Raw genomic sequence first — 18,533 nt, forward strand, 5'->3', positions numbered from 1 at the left:
ACCCCTCACATACTGATTGCTTCCGGAGCCAAAGTCCCTGGAGAAGGCCTTCCTCCCCTTGACCCCTTCCCGCCCCCGCCCTCCGTCCTCGAGCCTAGCCGCGGGGGTCCTGGTAGCCGTAAGAGCTGAATGGGGAAGGGGCAATGGCTTGCAGCACACGGCTCTGCTCCATTAGCTGCGTGACCTTGGCCAAGTCACTTAAGCTCTCTGGTCTCCAGTTCCTCACCAATAAAATGAGGATAACAGTAGGACCTCTGCCAATATCCTCATGAGGAGTAAGTGGGCTAATTGACATGACCTGCTTAGACCAGTGTCAGGCCCCCAGCAAGGGCTGTGCTAGTCTCCGCACTCCCTGTTCCTGAATCCCAGGCAGCGTAACACAGCTGGAAAAGCCTGGAACTTGGAGGCTGGCAGACCTGGATTCAAATTCCAGCACCCCCCAGACTCCTACCGTGACCTTGAACTGGATACCTTATTTCTCTGTCTCCTCCTCTGCAGGGGGAGCAAAGGGATAGAAACTTACCCTAGTGTTAACGGGGGGTTGGGGAATGCCTGCCCTAAAGAGTATAGCGGCAGCTGCAGGAGGGCAGAGCCAAGCTCCTGGCACCTGATCCCCAGATTAGCTGCTGCACTCTGGGGCCGGCAGGGGAAACTGGTAGGACTTGGAAAAGAGAACCAAGGACCAGCCAGGAACAGGTCCCCAGGAGATGCCATAAATAGCCAGAGCTAGTTCAGAGGACCTCCAGGGATAGGGGGGTGGGTAAGGGCGGGGGCTGGAAAGGAGCAGTGGAAAAGGAAGTTGTCAGTTATCAGTCCAAGGGAGGGCCCAGGGTGCGCTCCCAAGTGTCAAAGGAAAAAGTATATGTGGGTGTGGTGGGAGCCAGCGGTCACCACTTCAGAAAGCACCAGCCTGGGTCCACCTCTGCACCACCTCCCACCATCACTCAGAGTCAGGAAATTTTCACGACACTGTTCATCTTCACTGTTCCTCTTCACCCCCACAGGAGCCAGCCTTGTCTCCTCTTCTCATTTCCATCCCTTTGACCATCCTGGACAATAACTCAGATGGAAGCACTGAGGCCCAGAGATGCTTAGTGATCTGGCCAAGATCACACAGTGAATCAAGGCTGAGATGGGGACATGAACATGGATTGATTTTTTCCCCTCCCAATCCTGGGTTATACATGACAGCCAAAATATCTGTGCCATATTCCCAGTCCTCGGGGCGCCTGGGTGCTCAGTCAGTTGAGTGTCCTACTCTTGATTTCAGCCCAGGTCATGATCTCAGGGTTGTGGGATCCAGCCCCCCATCAGGCTCCACACTCAGCAGGGAGTCTGCTTCTCCCCCTCTTTTTCTCCCTCTGCCCCTTCCCCCAGCTTGCTCTCTCTCTCTCTAAAAACAAGTAAATCTTGGGGCACCTGGGCGGTTCAGTCGATTAAGCGTCTGCCTTCAGCTAGTGTCATGATTTCAGGGTCCTGAGATCGACCCCTGCATCAGGCTCCCTGCTCAGCAGGAAGCCCGCCTTTCCCTCTCCCTCTGCCACTCCCCCTGCTTGTGCTCTTTCACTCTCTCTCTCTCAAATAAATAAAATCTTTAAAAAGAAAAAAAAAAAGAACCTGTCCTCAAGGAGGAAATCTTTCCCACAGGAGGAAAGGATCCCTCCTCCTCGATTGCCTCCCCCCAGACCTTTGACTCGTCCTTGGTTGTTCCAAGCCCCTCACTGTGGCTGTGACCCAGAAGTAGGAGAGGGACAAGCACGCCTATACCGCTTTAGACATGTATTTATCAGAGCTGGCTGGGTGCAGCCCTGGAGATAAGAATTATTCTCAGAGGGGCGCCTGGGTGGCTCAGTCGTTAAGCGTCTGCCTTCGGCTCAGGTCATGATCCCGGAGTCCTGGGATCGAGCCCCGCATCGGGCTCCCTGCTCGGCGGGAAGCCTGCTTCTCCCTCTCTCACTCCCCCTGCTTGTGTTCCCTCTCTCACTGTGTCTCTCTCTGTCAAATAAATAAAAATCTTTAAAAAAAAAAAAAAAGAATTATTCTCAGAGAACCTGGACTTAAATCCTTGTGTGATCTTGCACAAATCACTTCACCTTCCTGAGCCCCAGGTCCCTACTTGCAAACCAAGGCCAGTAATCCCCGCCCGCCCGTGTGAGACGTGTGAGGCCTGAATGCACTGATGCATGCCCAAGCGCCTGCTGAGGACGAAGACGGGGTGCTGCAGGAGAGGCGGTACCTCATGCATCTCTGTGTTCTCACCATCTCCTACCGTGCCTGGCACGGCGATACGTGTGGATCAAATAAAAGAAGGAGCATTGAAATGTTGTGTGTTTGTGGATGACAATGAATAATGTGTGTCCGCAATATATCAGCAATCACCGCCTTTTCTTTGTGGACGCAGGCACTACTCCTACCACCCCGTGCTTGACACCCCTGGAAAAAACACCTGAAAACAATCATCTCGGGATAAGTGCTTTCAGTAATAAGCCTATTAGGTAGGGTGACCATGTAGTTTATGGTCAATACCAGAGCACTCTGGAGAGTGAAAGGGGCATTAGTAGTAATTATGCCTGGATGACAGGTAGAAACTATGACCATCCAGGAAGACCTAAATGCTTGGCCTCTTACTCACAAGGCCCTGTGCTGCTCAGAATTCTCTGGGGAGAGAGCCCCAAATACTCCAGACTGACCTGACTCCTATTCTCTAGGCGGACTGTGGAAGGGTACCCTTCCTTTCTATCACCACCACCCAACCCCACTTGGGGCTGGGTTCCAACAGTTCTCAATGTTCTCAGGTTCCTCACTTTCAACCTCTGGGTGACCCTAACCCTAGCCTTCCACTGCCCTGAGAATGGTTTAGAGTGTTTGCACTGCCCCAAACATAAACACCTGTGGCTTCCACTAAGGATCCAAGATGTGAACTGCGAAAGTGATCCGTCCATCTTCCAATGCTATTTTAGCTCAGGGATTTTTCTAGGGGCTCCAGGTGTCTCTCATCACTTTCACAGGCTTATAACTGGTCCCTCTGCTTCTGCTCTTTCCCACCTTTGGTCTCTTCTCAACCAAGCAGCCTGGGTGATCCTGTAAAAATATAAGGCAGACCATGTGTTTCATCTGTTCAAAGACAATGGCTTCCCATCTCACTCAGAGAAAAAGTCAGGTCCTTGGCAAGTCCATAAGGTCCTACCTATCTAGCCCTTATTTTATCCTCTGGCCTTTCCTCCTAGGACTCTCCAGCCACACAGGTATCTGCTTGCTCCTCAAACACACAAGGAATACTCCTACCTCAGGGCCTTTGCACCTGTTCTTCCTTCCTTTGGACCACTTTCCCTTTACATAGCATATTTACCTCACAACCTTCAGATCTTTTCCCAGTTGTCTGCTTTTCAAAGTCCTTCCCTGGCCACTCTATAAAAATACTACCCCACCCCTTGACACTTCTGTCCCCCTTACCTGCCTTCTCTCCTTAGCACTTAGCACCAGCAAATAGACTAGATAGACAGATAGATAGATAGATCACTTATCTTGTTTATTGTCCAACCCCCTCAAGCTCTGGGAGGGCAAGGATTTTCATTTGTTTTGTTCTGTGCCATATTCCCAATACCTGAAACAGCACCTGGCATATAGTAGATGCTCAACAAATATTTGTTAAATGAATAAAAGACCAACTGAGAGGAAACATAGCATGGAGGTCAAATGTTTGGCCTCTGGAGTAAAAAGGCCTGGGTTCGAATCCTGACTTTGCCATTTGTGGACTGTACGGCCCTAGGCGAGGCCCTTATCCAGGCTTTCTTTGAGTCCCAGTTCCCCCATATGAAACATGGGTTGATACAGATTGCCTCCCGGGGCTGTTGAGAGCATTAAGTTTGATTTCACACGCAAACCACGACCCTCACTGCCTGTTCTCTCTCAAAACCTCTGAGCTTGTAGATGGCAGTATTATTACTACTGGAGGCTCAGGAACTAACCCAGCATTATGGGGCCATAACAGGCAAATTCGCACCTGTTCCCTTTAAGTAACGACTCACAGTTCTTATCCAACCGCGTCTCAGGACCCTCCTTTACTGAACCCACATCTCCCCAGCCAAATGGGTGGCGGGGGTTTCTCTGCAAGCACCCCATTCAACACAAGCCTCATCCTGCTTGCACCTCTGAGAGCATCTCTCCTAAATCTCAGGATGCCCACCCTCTATCCCTTTCTCCATACCCCCAGTGGAGCTGGACAGGTTGCACGGGGAAACAGAGGGAAGGATATAAGGTGGAGGGCGAGAGTACGAATGTATGTGTGAGCCGGTGGGGAAAGGGAGAGCAGGCCTTGGCATGCCCACCTGCCAGCATCCTGTCTTTGCCTACTGATAAATAGGGGATACTAGTGGCCAGATTTTCCACTCCCCCCATCCCGGCACCCGCTGTCACTCAATTAAAAAAAGATACAGGGCGAGGGCCTGGGGGAGGGGCGGAGGGCTCTGGTTATAAAGCCTGTGTGGCCCGGAGGTGAGAACACTAAGCCTGGCTTGCCCGGGGCCTCTTCCCGTCGTCCCCAGGCAGATTTAGCTGCTGACAGCTGCTTGGGACTCTGCCGCCAGGCCCAGGCCCCAGGCGCTCGCTGCCTCTCCTCTTTCTCAGTGACTGCGGAGCCACCACCCCTCCATGGCCCAGAAAGAAGAGGCCGCTGCAGCTGCTGCGGCTGCTGCGGCTGCTGAGCCCGCGGCGCCCGCTTCCCAGAATGGTGAGGATCTGGAAAACCTGGATGACCCTGAGAAGCTGAAGGAGCTGATTGAACTGCCTCCCTTTGAGATTGTCACAGGGTGAGACCTGGGTGTGGGCCGGGGGCCTCCTCCCCAGACGAGCGTGGGCTGCAGGCGGGCTGGGGGAATTCAGGATGGTCATAGTACGGGTCAAGGGCACGGTCCTGCCGCCATGAGCCTACCGCGTATGGTAGGGGCTGCCGCGGATACAGCTGCAAATTTCTCTTGGCCTCTCGGGCAACACCTACCACACCCCCTAACCAGGGGGAGGTACGAGCAGCTCCTCGGAGGCAAGGCCCCAGAGAATGAAACCACCGCTCAGGCCTCCTGGTAGTGGGCTGTCATCTGCCTCTCCGGGTACAGGCTGTCTAGTCCCAGGGAGTTGGGTAAGGACAGCGGACGACACAGACACATTTAAATATGGCCCCAGTCAAAGTACCTCCTCCCTCGACTTCTCTCCCTGCTGCTGAGAGGGCCTCTCCTCTCTCTGCATGGCTCTCACTCTTTCTCTACAGCTTCTCTCTGGAGTGGAAGATCCTAAGACAGGGAAAACAGATCTGCCCTTTCCCAAGGCTGAGTGAGAAGCATTTTTTTTCTTATTGAATTGAGTCTGCCCAGGGGTTCTCCACATCCACCCCCAGCCAACAGTAGTTACAGAGCAGGTAACAGTCCAGGGCCAGGAGTTTCTGGGCAGAAGAGGTATTCTGCCCTCAGCCACAGCCCCAAGGAGGAACAAGGACCCTGAGTGAAGGGTCTCCCGGCCCCAAAGAGAGGCCTACATACAGGGTCCCTCTGTCTTGCCCAGATTATGCCATCTCCAGGAATAAAACCAAGTTGTCCTTCTTCCTCTTCCCTCTCTGTTCCTTTTGCAAAGGACCCAGCAAAGTTCGTAGGCCAAGAATAAGAAGGGGATACATAGGGCCACATTGCCTCCCTCAGCCCCAAGGCTTCCTTGATGGGCGTCTCCAGCAATGCCCACAGGCAGAGTAAGGTCCACACTAGGAGAAATTTCAGGAAGAATGGAGGCATGATGTTCTCAGGGGGCAGAGGAGCCCTGGGTGGCCCTCCGGACTTGCCGTTTGAAGCTTGGCAAGTGATTTTCCAGCCCTGGTCTCAGTTTTGTCATCTGTAACATGAGGAAGTTACACTAAGTTGATCCCTAAGGTCCCTTCCAGCTCAGACATCTTTTTGATTTCTAAGAGAACCTGAGGGAAAAATGCAACCTAGTTCCTGAGGGAAGAATTCAGGCAAGAGCCTGGACCTTGCGTTCACCCATGCCCAACCAATGAATGTCAACCTTGTCGTAGTATTAAAGAAGTAAGAGGAGCACAGATTAATATGGACCTAGGGAGAGCCGAGGGCTACCAGGCCAGGAAAGTCCGCAGTTCCAGTGGCTCTCTGTGGAAGGAGATCCTTTTCCTCACCCTAAGCCTGCTGGTCCATGCTGCCCTTGGTCACACACAGGCACATGCACACCCACCCTGCGCAGGGTTGTGATCTCCCCAGCACAGGGGCAGGATAGGTCTGGAACAGAATTAGACTATGTTCAACTGAACATGGGGGTTGGTCCTAATGGTCAAATCCTCCGATGCAACTTATGTTCGTCCAGGGCTTTATAATCACCGCATACTTGCACGTGCATGAGCCCATTCAACCCTCAGCACCATGCTGGGAGAGGGGGGTTACATTATTGCCACTCTACAGAGGGGAAACTGCGTCAGGGAGATTGAGTTTAAGACCATAGAACCACGTCTTCTGACTCCAGCCAAGTGTTCTTTCCACGGGTCTCTTACTCATTCCGGGTCCCAGATTCCCCAAACAGGGTTCCAGCTATCTCCATCTGTGAGGTAGTGGGGCTCAGAGGCTTCTCTGACCCAAGGCTCAGAAAAAGAGGAGCAGCAGGGCAGTTTTCTGGGTGCTCTGAGAGTAGTTCAGGAGGGAGGTGGAGCCCTGAGTGTTTCCTTGCCACAAGTAACAGCTGTGGAGATCTGTCTCCTGGGCCCCTCAGGGTAAACAGATGGCTTAAAATAGCCCAGAGGTGCGGCTGTGTCTGTGCAGGGACAGGATGAGGGAACAGCTTTCCCCTCCTTTCCTCTCCAGATGCCCTGGCATCATGGGGGTCAGCAAAGCAGCTCCTCTCCTAGCCTAGACTCCCAGAGGGGATGGGTCTGTCTCTCCTGCTCCTTGGTTTTGGGCTGCAAACTAGCAGAAGAGTCAGCAGCTTTTTGGGAAATAGTCGGAGGTGAGGAGGGCATACCAGGTAGGAAGAAGGAGATATGCCCCACTTGTGATTCTGGCTTGAATAGGGCACTCGGGATAGAAAGCAGACCAAAAACATTAACAAAATTACAAGGTAGAAGGTGCTAGAAAAAGGTCTAAAACTGCAGAGGTGTGCCAAAGCCAACTCACGATGACTGAGAATCAATTGTGTGCATCTCTTCCCAACTCTGCGTTCAGTGACGTCATGTTGGTTTTTTGAAATCTCCATAGTAGGAGTGTTTACAGAGATCTGCATACTTTAGAAATCAGGATTTTCTTTCCTTCTTTCCTCCCTCCCTTCCTTCCTTCCTTCCTTCCTTCCTTCCTTCCTTCCTTCCTTCCCTCCCTCCTTCCTTCCTTCCCCCCTCCCTCCCTCCCTCCCTCCCTTCCTGTCACAGAGCTGGGTGTTAAACCAGCACACCAAGGACAGAGAGAGAACCCTCTAAACACTAGAAGAAAAGTAGAGAGGGCTCAGGTTTGGTTGTGCTTAAGATTCAGCTCTGAGGGGTAAGATTTGAGGTCCAGAGAAGGCACCACCCAACAGCACCAGGCTTAATTTCTTGAGTGTTGACCATTGTCCAAATTCTGAGAGGTTGGATTACTCGACCTATCCTCCAGATGAGGAAACCAAGCCTCAGAGGGATTAGTAATTTGCCCAAAGCTAATGGATGGAGTAGGGCGTAAACCCCGGGACTGTCTGACTCCAAATCACCACACTGCATCTAGAAGAAAAAGCCATAAATGGGAGGCTTTTTATATTTGACAAATATTTACTAAATAGGAATCATTTATTTGCTGCCTGTTTTCCCCACTAGTATTTAACTTCCATGAGGACAGGGACTTTGCCTTTTAACTGCTTTATCCCTCGCACCAAGAATAGTGCCTAGCTCCTAATAGATACTTGCTAAATAAATAAATGAACTAATGAATGAACACCTATTTTATGGTAGCCTCTCTGCCAGGCATTAGGATAAGGAACTAATTGTGGGGAGGGCTTCTGGGAGGAGAGAAGTTCAGGATCTATGAAGAGCCAGCCGCCCTCAGCATAGAAGAGAATTCCACAGGTCCATGCCTGCCTCTCAGCTCGGCGTGCTTTAGGGAAGCTCTGGGGCACCAGAATTCGTTGTCTCCTCATCTTTCCATCCCAGTGATGAGCGACTATGTCTCTGCCTAGCAGGACCCCTGGCTGTGTGTTCGTCTTTGTTTGTCTCTAGCTGTGTTGCGTACGATTTTGCATCACTCTGAACCTGCTAGCAAAGGGATTGGTATGGAAGAGAGATAAATGGCACAGGCTGTGACTGTCCTTTCAACTGCTTCTGTAGCTACCAGTGGTTTCCTCTGGTCACGTGGGAAATGCGGAGAGGATATGCAGGATTCAGAGGAGAAGGGACAGCAAGGAGTGGGGGACCTTCAACTCGTCTATTAATGCCACAAGCCCCTCACGCCTCATCCTGGGCTCCAGAGCATGCTGGGGAGGCTTGTTCCAGAAAGAGGAGAAGACAGCCACTGACTCTGGCCACGCTGGCCTCCACTGAGTGTGAAGACAGTGCCTCCCAGGAGAAAGGCAGTGGCTCAGGGCTTCCCTAGGGCCGAATCCCATCCAGAATTACAACCCAGGAGCCAGCAGCCTGGCAAACCCCATCTGGGCTCTAGAAAGTCAGGCTGTTAGAACTCTCTGCTTCTATCCTCCTTCTGCCTGGGCCCACTCCTCAGCATCCACTTTGCAAGTGGTCTGGAAAAAGGAGAAGGAGACCGAAACCATCAGATCTGCCTCTTTCAAGCAGATTTTGAGAGATCTGGCGAGGAAAGCTGAACCAAGTAAACACTCAGTGACCTGTGAGGAGATTTTTCCATCCCATGGATCATTTTGGAGCAAATGTTTCATCTCAGACCAGCTTCTACTGCTTTCCAGGTTGCTCTCTTTCACCGTATAGATTTATGTTTAGGGAGCGCAAATATTCTTTCAATGTGAACGTGAGAAAAATATATATCTTACATTTATTCACATCCCTTCTCCCTCCATCAAGTTGACCATGTTCTAAACAGTCTTTCCTAGAAATTAGGATTCTTGGTTTCCTGCCTAGAGAACTGCAAGGCCCAGGAGGCTGGGTCTCAGCAGATGAAGTGTGAGTGACCTATCTGCAGAAAGTATGAGGAAGGGATGCTTGAAGAAGCGGGGGAGGGGGAGGAATAGCCCTGTTGGTTTTGGTGCCTGAAGCAGTGACTGAGCCCAGGTGAAGAAATGTGCTACCAGTGTGTTTCTCTCGACCATCACTCCAACACACGGGCACATGCATGCCCCATTTCAGCAGGTTAAGGAGGGCACGTACTGCATGCAGCACTGGGTGTTATACGAAAACAATGAATCGTGGATCACTACATCAAAAACTATTGATGTATAGTATGGTGACTAACATAACATAATAAAATAAAATTTAAAAAAGAAAGAAAGAAAAAAGAAAACACCCGCTGGGGGACGAGAGTAAGGCTGTAAGTCACTACGGTACTCAGGCATCGTGCTACTAGGGAGAAAAAAATGTTTGTGATTATCTGAGAAATTAGTGTCACTGTTTCCTTTCTTCTGCTAGCAGGTATAACAGTGTTGACTTATTTTGTGATTCTATAAAATCACCCGAGATGGCCATGTTGTCCAGCTCCCTGGAGAGATTTCAGACCTTTTCCACCTCTGTTCTCCTGGTTCCTCTCCAGGGCCTGGCTGTTTCAGCTTGTGGCAGGCCTGTGGGAGGCCCAAAGAACTTCATTTGACCTTTATGGAAAGCTCCTTCTGGAAAACCAAGAAGCCCATTGAGAAGCCAAGCAAGCCCAGTTTTTGAGCAAGCCCAAAGGAAAGACTGCGAGCCAAGACACTCCCTGACTTTCCTTTGCCCCTTGAAAGTATTTGCCTTCCTTAGGCACCTAGTCCAGAAGGCTCTCCTGAGGCACGGAGCAGACTATGGGGCTGCCAGCCAGAGGGGTGGGAAACTGGTATTTATAGAGAGGTGAACTTTCTTCCTCTCCCTTGGGTTTCAGGTTTCTCCGGGTGCTCTCCTCTTGCAAAGGGAAGAGGAGGAGGGGAAAACATCAGAGTTAAACAGAGGCTGGGACAAGTAACACCCTCAGATGAGCGAGCCAATTTGCAATTGCATGCTGGGCCAAATTCACACTCTTGGCTGGGCTGTATTTGGCAAAGTTGGAGCAATGCTTTTGGGGGCTCCAGAAGGAAACCCGGGGGGCCACACAGGCAGCTTTGGGGAAGCCCCCAATCAACCACACAGTCATGAATACTTCCAAGGGTTTCGCCTGAGAATCCGTCATACAGGTGGCTCTGGACTAGGCTTGGGGGCGGGGGGCGGGGGGGTGTCTGGCGAAAGGCCTTGAAAAGCATAAGGTGTTTGGGCAAGAAAGGTAAGCTCTGTGCTTCTCAGGAGAAAAAAAGCCATTCCAGGAAGTGAAGGGACCATTTAGCAACTGGTAAAATCCAGGAGTGGTCTTGTAGGGTGAGTTTAATTGGGGAGAGCTCAGTGTAAGTGAACTCCCAACAGGGATTGAAATAGGAGAGGGGAATCATCAGGCCATCCATTCTTCCAAAATGTTAAGTAAATAATAAACACATCCAACTAGGGACAGAGGGGTTTAGAGAGCTAAATATAGTATCTGAAGGAATCCTGGGGCCAGGTCCTCAAACACATCCATCTCCACAGTGGAAACTTAACTTGACAGCTAGAGATATGGAAACTTGGGTGGAGACAATTTTGTGAGGGGGCAGGGAGAACTGCAGGGAAACAGCTCGTGTTTACTCAGCTCTTTGGCACCTGCGGCTTATCCCTAAGAAGCCAAGGCTCTGGGACATCTGGGAGTTCCCTGTAGTCCTGGGAGTTAGAAAGGGAAGGCATGTAGAGAAGTAACAGTGGAGTTAATGGTTGCCACAGGGTATCTTCTGGGGCAACCTCAGAGATTACCTTTTTTAAAATTTTTTGTTTATTTTTAGAGAGAGCACATGAGGGGGGAGGGGCAGCGGGAGAGAGAATCTCAAGCAGGCTCCCCGCTGAGCATGGAGCCCATCAGAACCACCCAGAGGATTCTACAAATGTCAGTGCCTGGGCCCCACACCAACCCAATAAAATCAGAACGTCTGGAGGGAACCCGACGTGGGGCTTGATCCCACGACCTCAAGATTATGACCTGAGCAGAAACCAAGAGTCGGACACTTAACTGACAGAACCACCCAGGCGCGGCCCCAGAGATTCCATTTTTTAAAAAAGAAAACATTCAGGGATGCCTGGGTGGCTCAGTTAGTTAGGCGTCTGCCTTCGGCTCAGGTCATGATCCCAGGGTCCTGGAATCAAGCCCCGCATCTGGCTCCCTGCTCCTCGGGGAGCCTGCTTCTCCTTCTCCCTCTGCCTGCTGCTCCCCCTGCTTGTGCTCTCTCTCTCTGACAAGGAAATAAGTAAAATCTTTAAAAAAAAAAGAAAGAAAGAAAACATTCAGCATCCCCAAGCCGGTACTCAATCCCCTCCTCTCCTGTGACATTTTCAGTCTGTCCTGCGAAAGCCTCCTCGTTCTCCTTGCCCTCCTAACCTGCAAAAGGCTTCCCTATTTTAGAAAGAGACGCAGACACACATAAAGATAAAAACAATCAACTCTGTTGCCCTCTCTATCCCCTTTTGAAACCTTGCTCTCTCCTCCTTCTTACTACTGAACTTCCTCCCAAACCTTGCCTTTTTCTGCTGGTTTCATTTCCTAATCATCCATCCCACCCTCGAAGCCACTGGACATAGTCATCACCAAATCTGGCCTCCTAAGATACCAAACAGGCTTGCTTCAGTTCACGCTTTTCCCCAGCCGTGCTCTACCTGCTTAAAGCCACCATGTCATCTCCCGTGGATGTCACTTTTATTACAACTTTCTTTAGTCAGGGGCCTGTAACAATTCTCTGTTGCCTTCTGAATCAAGGCTAAACGTTCGAGAACCTTTGTCCCACGTCCTCCATGCTCCCTACGCATTTTAAAATTAGCGGTTTTCGAATGCTCTTAGCTAGAGTCGAGCTGCTAGATTAGAACCATCTGGGTGGCAGAGGCCAAGTCTTTTATGATTTTGAAACGACTCAATACTACTATACAAGCTGTATCATATCAAGGTACTCTCGGGTAGTCTGACCTCAAAGATAAAAAATTCTTGGACGTTTATCCTGTGACAACTCTTTCAGCTGCGGGAAAAGCCAGGCTTGAGAAGCAGTCACTTGGGAGAGCGCGGCACTGAGTGGTGGGCCACGCCATGCCTGAGATACACTAGCGGTCAGTGGCAGGGAAGACAAACGGAAGCAGGAAATGTTCTGCTGAATCTTCGTCTTGCTCTATCAGGAGAAATTTTATTTGCTTGCTACTTTGTGAGATTACTATTGGAACACTGCTTTTCCAAACTGGCCACCTATTAGAATCATCTGGCAAGTTTTTTTAAAAATGCTGGTGCCTGGGCCCTCTCCAGCCGATCTGATTTCATTGATTTGGGGTGGGGTCCAGGCACTGACGTGCGTAGAGTCCTCTGGGTGGTTCTGACGTGTGGCCAGGTGAAGCAGTGACTGATTCAGAAATGTAGGAGTGTTCTGTGTGTTGGAGGGATGGTGGAGTGTTTGGAGACCCTCCCTATTGGGGTGACCGGAAGGCGCCACCTCCAAATTCTCTCTTCTCCTCCAGATAAACCATTCTGGATTCTGTCCTGCCTTTTTTTTGTCCCTGATGTTAGCCTAGGCAAGGCCTGCTCTGATAGGAAGAGCCAACGTGTCCCCGAGGCACCGAGTTTGGAGAGCCGCCTGCTCCGGGCTGGTCCGAGGAACAGGAGCGCTCATCCCCCACTCTTCCCCCCTGTCGCCCTGCCCCCTTGGCCCACAGGGAGCGGCTGCCCGTCAACTTCTTTAAGTTCCAGTTCCGGAATGTGGAGTACAGCTCCGGGCGGAACAAGACCTTCCTGTGCTACGTGGTTGAAGCTCAGGGCAAGGGAGGCCAGATGCAGGCCACCCGGGGGTACCTGGAGGACGAGCACGCCGCCGCCCACGCCGAGGAGGCCTTCTTCAACACCATCCTGCCCGCCTTCGACCCGGCCCTGCGCTACAACGTCACCTGGTACGTGTCGTCCAGCCCCTGCGCGGCCTGCGCCGACCGCATCATCCGGACCCTCGGCAAGACCAAGAACCTGCGCCTGCTCATCCTGGTGGGGCGCCTCTTCATGTGGGAGGAGCCCGACGTGCAGGCCGCCCTGAGGAAGCTGAAGGAGGCCGGCTGCCGGCTGCGCATCATGAAGCCCCAGGACTTCGAGTACGTCTGGCAGAATTTTGTGGAGCAAGAAGAGGGCCAATCCAAGGCCTTTGAGCCCTGGGAGGACATTCAGGAGAACTTCCTGTACTACGAGGAGAAGTTGGCGGACATCCTGAAGTAGGCCACTGGGCCCAGCCTCACGTGAGTCATGGCGCCATGCTGTGTCCCTAGCCCTTCCCTTGAGTAGAAGGCTGGAGGGCCGGTGGAATGGGTGGTATGTTTGGTTTACCCCCCTCCCCGCCCCGACGAATTGCATTTCTTTTGGTTGGCTGTAAGAACATTTTAGGAGATCCCATTTCCTTTTCTCTTTCCTCTCAATTCCTCTCCCTAAACCCTTCTCGCTTCTACCCTTTTATATCAAACGGACTTTTCCCATACTTTGGAATACTCAAGGTTGACAGGAATCCAAAATCTCTGGTGAGACAGAATGACTTGCCCTGGTCACATCTGGATGGTGCGAGGACCTGTGACTGAACAGCAGAGAGGAGACCTCACTCCCCTAAGCATGCCCCCATGGACAGGAGTCCAGACTTACTAACTCTGGACACCTTCTGGACATCCTCCTCCCACCCCCACCCCCATTTGCAGTTTTAACTCTTCCAGTGCCCTGTAATGGAGGTTTTTCGTTCCTTTAAGGACAATTTTATTTATTTTTTTCATTTTTGGTACTTTTGAAAGTCCCCAGATGGATTTGTATTCAACTTATTTATTTATTGCCGGAGACGCTTTCATGTTTTCAAACAAATGGTTCCGCTTTGAAGGAGACCAATAATTTGTGTGAATGTACAATGCAAGAACGTTTTTCTAACTTTGAGAAGACCTCAGAACAGATAGAAAAATGCTGAATTCAGGAATGGGGATATCACAGCAACATGTTCTTTTATGCAGGAATGTTGAAAGGGTTAAAAAGATGTTTGTATATTAGACAGCAGCTCAGAAGTAGCCTCCTACAGATACCAAGATGTGGAGAACTGGAAGTAAAGATTAGCTATTTAAGCAAATAATTAGGACACAATTAAGGCCAATTTGGCTTTTTTTTTTTTTTTTAAAGATTTTGTTTATTTGACAGAGAGATACAGCGAGAGAGGGAACACAAGCAGGGGGAGTGGGAGAGGGAGAAGCAGGCTTCCCGCGGAGCAGGGAGCCCGATGCGGGGCTCGATCCCAGGACCCTGGGATCAGGACCCGAGCCGAAGGCGGACGCTTAACGACTGAGCCACCCAGGCGCCCCTGGCTTCTTGCTGAGGGTAAATTAGACTCTCAGAGAAACAGGCCGATTACCCTCAGGAAAGAGGGTAAAAGATCCTTCACTAACTTTTTTTGAGTTTGGTCTGATCTAGCTTGTTCCCGCAGAAATGCTACAAACAAGTCCCCTCATAAGGCCTGACTGATCAAAATCCTCCAGAAATGGAGAAAGGGTCTTTACCACCCTCTTCTCCAACTTCAATTCTGGAACAATTCACATATTAATAAAACATAAAGCAGCATGCTTCCATGAAGCTATTCATTTATTTCTGGTGTCTCTCTTAATATTCTAAAGAGAAGAGGTTGGCTTCATTGACACGTTTTGGGAAATATCAATGTTCTGGAGCTTGATGTTGGAAGGTGTCTGCTACTAGGCATGCACACAGGGTGCCTGATAATTCTTCAGCTGAGCTTTCGCCAATCCAAGAAGACACAATTTTCAGCCATTTCTTACAAAAAGCAGTGCCTATTCATTGAATTCAGTGGGAAGACGGTCAGGTCAGGTAATGCCACGTTGTACTCTGTTCACATAAAATAAGACACCACTCTGGTAGTTAGGAGTGGTAAAAACAGATTTTTAAGGGTGACCTCTGAAAATACAAAATTAACTTTTAAATTCCTTGAAGATTTTATTACTGTAGGTGTTATCACCGTCATTATAAACCCTACATAGACTCTCTAGAATGATGACTGGTAGCTTAATCTTAACTATAGTATAGTTTCTTCTTAAACACCTTTCAGAGCCACGGGCCACTTCTTCCAGCTGCCTAGCCAGCCAAGTCCTCAGAGATGTGTTTGTATGTGTGTACTGTTGTTTTTCCATTAAGTCGAATAATTAGATAGCTAAATCTGCTATAAAAATTAAGCACTTCAAGGAGGATTAAAAGGAGCTTTTAATTTTAGATAATGGAGGGTTGTATTTTATGCTAATCTTTTTTTTTTTTTTTACACTTGGGACATTAAGAATTTATTTAGGTCGTAATATTTTCACATTATTTTGTTTTTAATCATTTGCAGTGTTCTGAGTAACACATTTAAACATTTTTTTAAAGACATGAGATAAAATGGTGTGTTTTTTTGTTTTTTGTTTTTTAAGTACAACCACAACTATAAAGTAGAGGAACTTAAGAAGACAAAGACCAAATCTGCTTCATACACAGATGGGGCAATCTAATACACAACACAACATGAATCTTTCCAAACAAGTTTGCTAAGAAACAGCTCCCATATTTAGTGTTAAAAATAAAGCAATCTTCTCTTCTCATTTAGAAAAATCAAGACATCATTTGATTAATAAAGCCTATTCTTCCCCCAGTTTTACACTTGCTTGTCTTCATTTAGAAACTGTAAATTCAGGAGAAAAGAGCAGTTTTGTTATGGTATAAAAATCTTAGGAACAAATTACAAATATTCAATTTTTTAACAAACAAAAATGTTTGCCTTCCCAAAATGTAAACATCCAGTAAATAAAACAAACATAATATTCCAGGTATAGAAACACCAATAATTCGCTTATGAAAGAGGTGTATTTGGTGGTAACATTTTTGTTTAATATAAAAGCACTTTACCAAAAGAGTCTGACCATTATTATCTAGTCTTCCCCCTCACCCAGTTTCCTTATCTGAGTAGAAACTCATCAATTTCTATAGAATTTTGGCTATAGGACCAGGCCAAGGAAAGGTCTGAAATATCTAAGTCATTTGGAGAAAAGTGGTTTTTTTTTTTTTTTTTAAAGATTTTATTTATTTATTTGAGAGAGAGAGAGAATGAGAGAGAGCGAGTACATGAGAGGGGGGAGGGTCAGAGGGAGAAGCAGACTCCCCGCCGAGCAGGGAGCCCGATGCGGGACTCGATCCCGGGACACCAGGATCATGACCTGAGCCGAAGGCAGTCGCTTAACCAACTGAGCCACCCAGGCGCCCTGGAGAAAAGTGTTTTCTTGAGACTTGGAGGCAGTTAGTTATTCATCACTTTGCGCGTAAAAGCATTCCTCAGTGAACTTCTTCCTTACAGCCTTTAGAATAAAGCACAGGATCTGGGCTCCCGGAAGGGGTTGCTTCCAGCTGGAACACCTACCAGCAAGGCATCCTTGCAGGCATTCTGCATGCAGTACTGTTGAAGCTCTGCAGCTGCCTGCGAGACCTTGATCCTCTCCACGCCGGCCTCCAGCTTGAGCTGCTCCACCAGACGCTGCAGGGCGTTCATGCTGGCCCCGGAAGACCTGGCGGCGGTGCTGGGCTCCGAAGGCGGGGGAGCTGGGCTGGGGGAGCCGCGAGGCCACGAGCGCGAGCGCGAGCGCCGCCCCGGGGCGGGGAAACTATTTTATGCTAATCTAAAGGGAAGTGAAACAGATTAATCAGTTTGAGGGAAAAATCCACTTCCAAGTCAAATTATTTTTAAATAAAGTATTATTGGACATGTTCCACACTATAAGCCTCCTTGCATTAGTGTACATAACCGTATTATCTGGACCCATTAACATGCTTCCCTGTACTCTGAGTTATTCATGTTCCTGAAGGGAAAGGTTAAAATGTACCAAGTTAAAAAAAAAAAAAAAATTGGCACGAAATCAAGTTGTAATCTAAAAGCCCAAAAGAACAACTCTGCTTAATTAAAATACTAAGAAATGGGCACTGTTAAAGAAAATTTGCCTTATATTTCTTATTCCTTTCTTTTTTTTAAAAAAAATGACAGAATAGAATTTAACCATATATTTAACTCAAGGAGGTATCTTCTGGAGTTTTCCCTGTGTGAACCACACCAAAACATGAACAAACACACCTAACGCTGGGTAAAGTGGAAATCACAGGAGACTATGGGGGAGAAATTCACACTTGCTCAGAGGGCACACAGAAACCCTAGCTCAAAAGAAAACTCATTGTTTGGGGCCAGCGAGCTCTCGGTAACATGCTTTCTGTTTTCTCACTAAGGTCTGCCTGCTGCCACCAGGAGACAGCAGTGACATGTATGGCCATCTTGGACATGCCTGACTTCCTAATACCACTTGAGATGGACAACATTGGACACCAACCAATCCTAGTGCACAGGTCCTCCAAGGACTCTAAATATACCGCTCATGCTGTAAATCATTTAAGCCACGGCTCTCCCTAAGGCTGCTCTTGGGAAAGAGGAAAGTGAGTTACAAAGAAAGAAATGGCAACTACATATGGGCACCAGGCATCTGGGGGGCAGAAGGGCCTAATTATTCCCCCAATGGGCTGCTTGAGGCAAAGAACCTCAGACCCAAGGTCTGTGCAGATCTTTGAAATATGTCCAGAAATGCATTTTACATGAAGTTGGATTTTTTTTTTTTTTTAAGAAAAATAGCAACATTAATAAAAGAAGTGGTGTGGTTTTTCTGTGAGCAGGTTTTTTAAGGAGCTTGGGCATTTAGAAGTTACTATGAACAGTGAACAAGTCCTAGGAATAGGGATGTTCCCAGGCTATGAGCCAAGCCATAACATGAGAAAGTGGGAGGGAGGCTTAACCCAGGGCTTGTCTAGGCAACACAGGATACTAACTCTCCCAGGCCGACTTCCCACCCCAGTCTTGACCTTTATCAAATATTTTTTGAGATTACTTGTAAATGAGTGCCTTTTCCCTTCTCTGAAGACAAGGAATATGGCAGAGGGTGAAACGAAGGTCAGGGGAAATCTGTTATAAGATATCCATGTTCCCACTGCTACTTAATAAGCAATTAGCCACGTGATTAAGGAGAGGATAAGTAGGATTTCAACATTTGAGACACACACCCTGTAAGATTAGTTGATGTGTGGTACTTGATGGTGACAGCAGGATGGTATCAAGTCTCCTTTCTTCCAAGGCTTGAGTCCTATGTAGAAGCAAAACTTCATGTACGAATTTCTGGGTGTTTGCCAAACTCTAACTAGGTTTCCAAGAATAATGTGCTCATTCTATCAGGCCATGCCTCCTCTTCCCAAGCTTCAAGTGTGATAAGTCATCAGAATTTG

The 18,533-nt window shown here is 48.8% G+C and overlaps 1 protein-coding gene and 1 pseudogene across 1 annotated transcript; one reads left to right on the forward strand and one right to left on the reverse strand.

Moving 5' to 3' along the window:
• Nucleotides 1–4,484: 4,484 nt before the first annotated feature.
• APOBEC2 (apolipoprotein B mRNA editing enzyme catalytic subunit 2) lies at nt 4,485–17,917 on the forward strand. The gene is made up of 3 exons (XM_081828148.1): nt 4,485–4,808; nt 12,896–13,459; nt 17,493–17,917. Exons 1-2 carry the CDS (start codon nt 4,651–4,653, stop codon nt 13,437–13,439), a joined length of 702 nt encoding a protein of 233 aa, XP_081684274.1. The 5' UTR covers nt 4,485–4,650; the 3' UTR covers nt 13,440–13,459; nt 17,493–17,917.
• Nucleotides 16,321–16,884, reverse strand: LOC102726683 (guanine nucleotide-binding protein G(I)/G(S)/G(O) subunit gamma-10 pseudogene; annotated as a pseudogene).
• Nucleotides 17,918–18,533: the final 616 nt, after the last annotated feature.

The sequence above is a fragment of the Leptonychotes weddellii genome, chromosome 8 (genome assembly GCF_054177405.1).
Source record: "Leptonychotes weddellii isolate Sample4059 chromosome 8, ASM5417740v2, whole genome shotgun sequence".
Classification (NCBI taxonomy): domain Eukaryota; kingdom Metazoa; phylum Chordata; class Mammalia; order Carnivora; family Phocidae; genus Leptonychotes; species Leptonychotes weddellii.

Coding starts and splice junctions, on each gene's coding strand:
- APOBEC2 (XM_081828148.1), top strand. CDS start 4,651: ATGGCCCAGAAAGAAGAGGCCGCTGCAGCTGCTGCGGCTGCTGCGGCT. Junction 4,809..12,895: donor CCCTTTGAGATTGTCACAGG/GTGAGACCTGGG, acceptor CTTGGCCCACAG/GGAGCGGCTGCCCGTCAACT.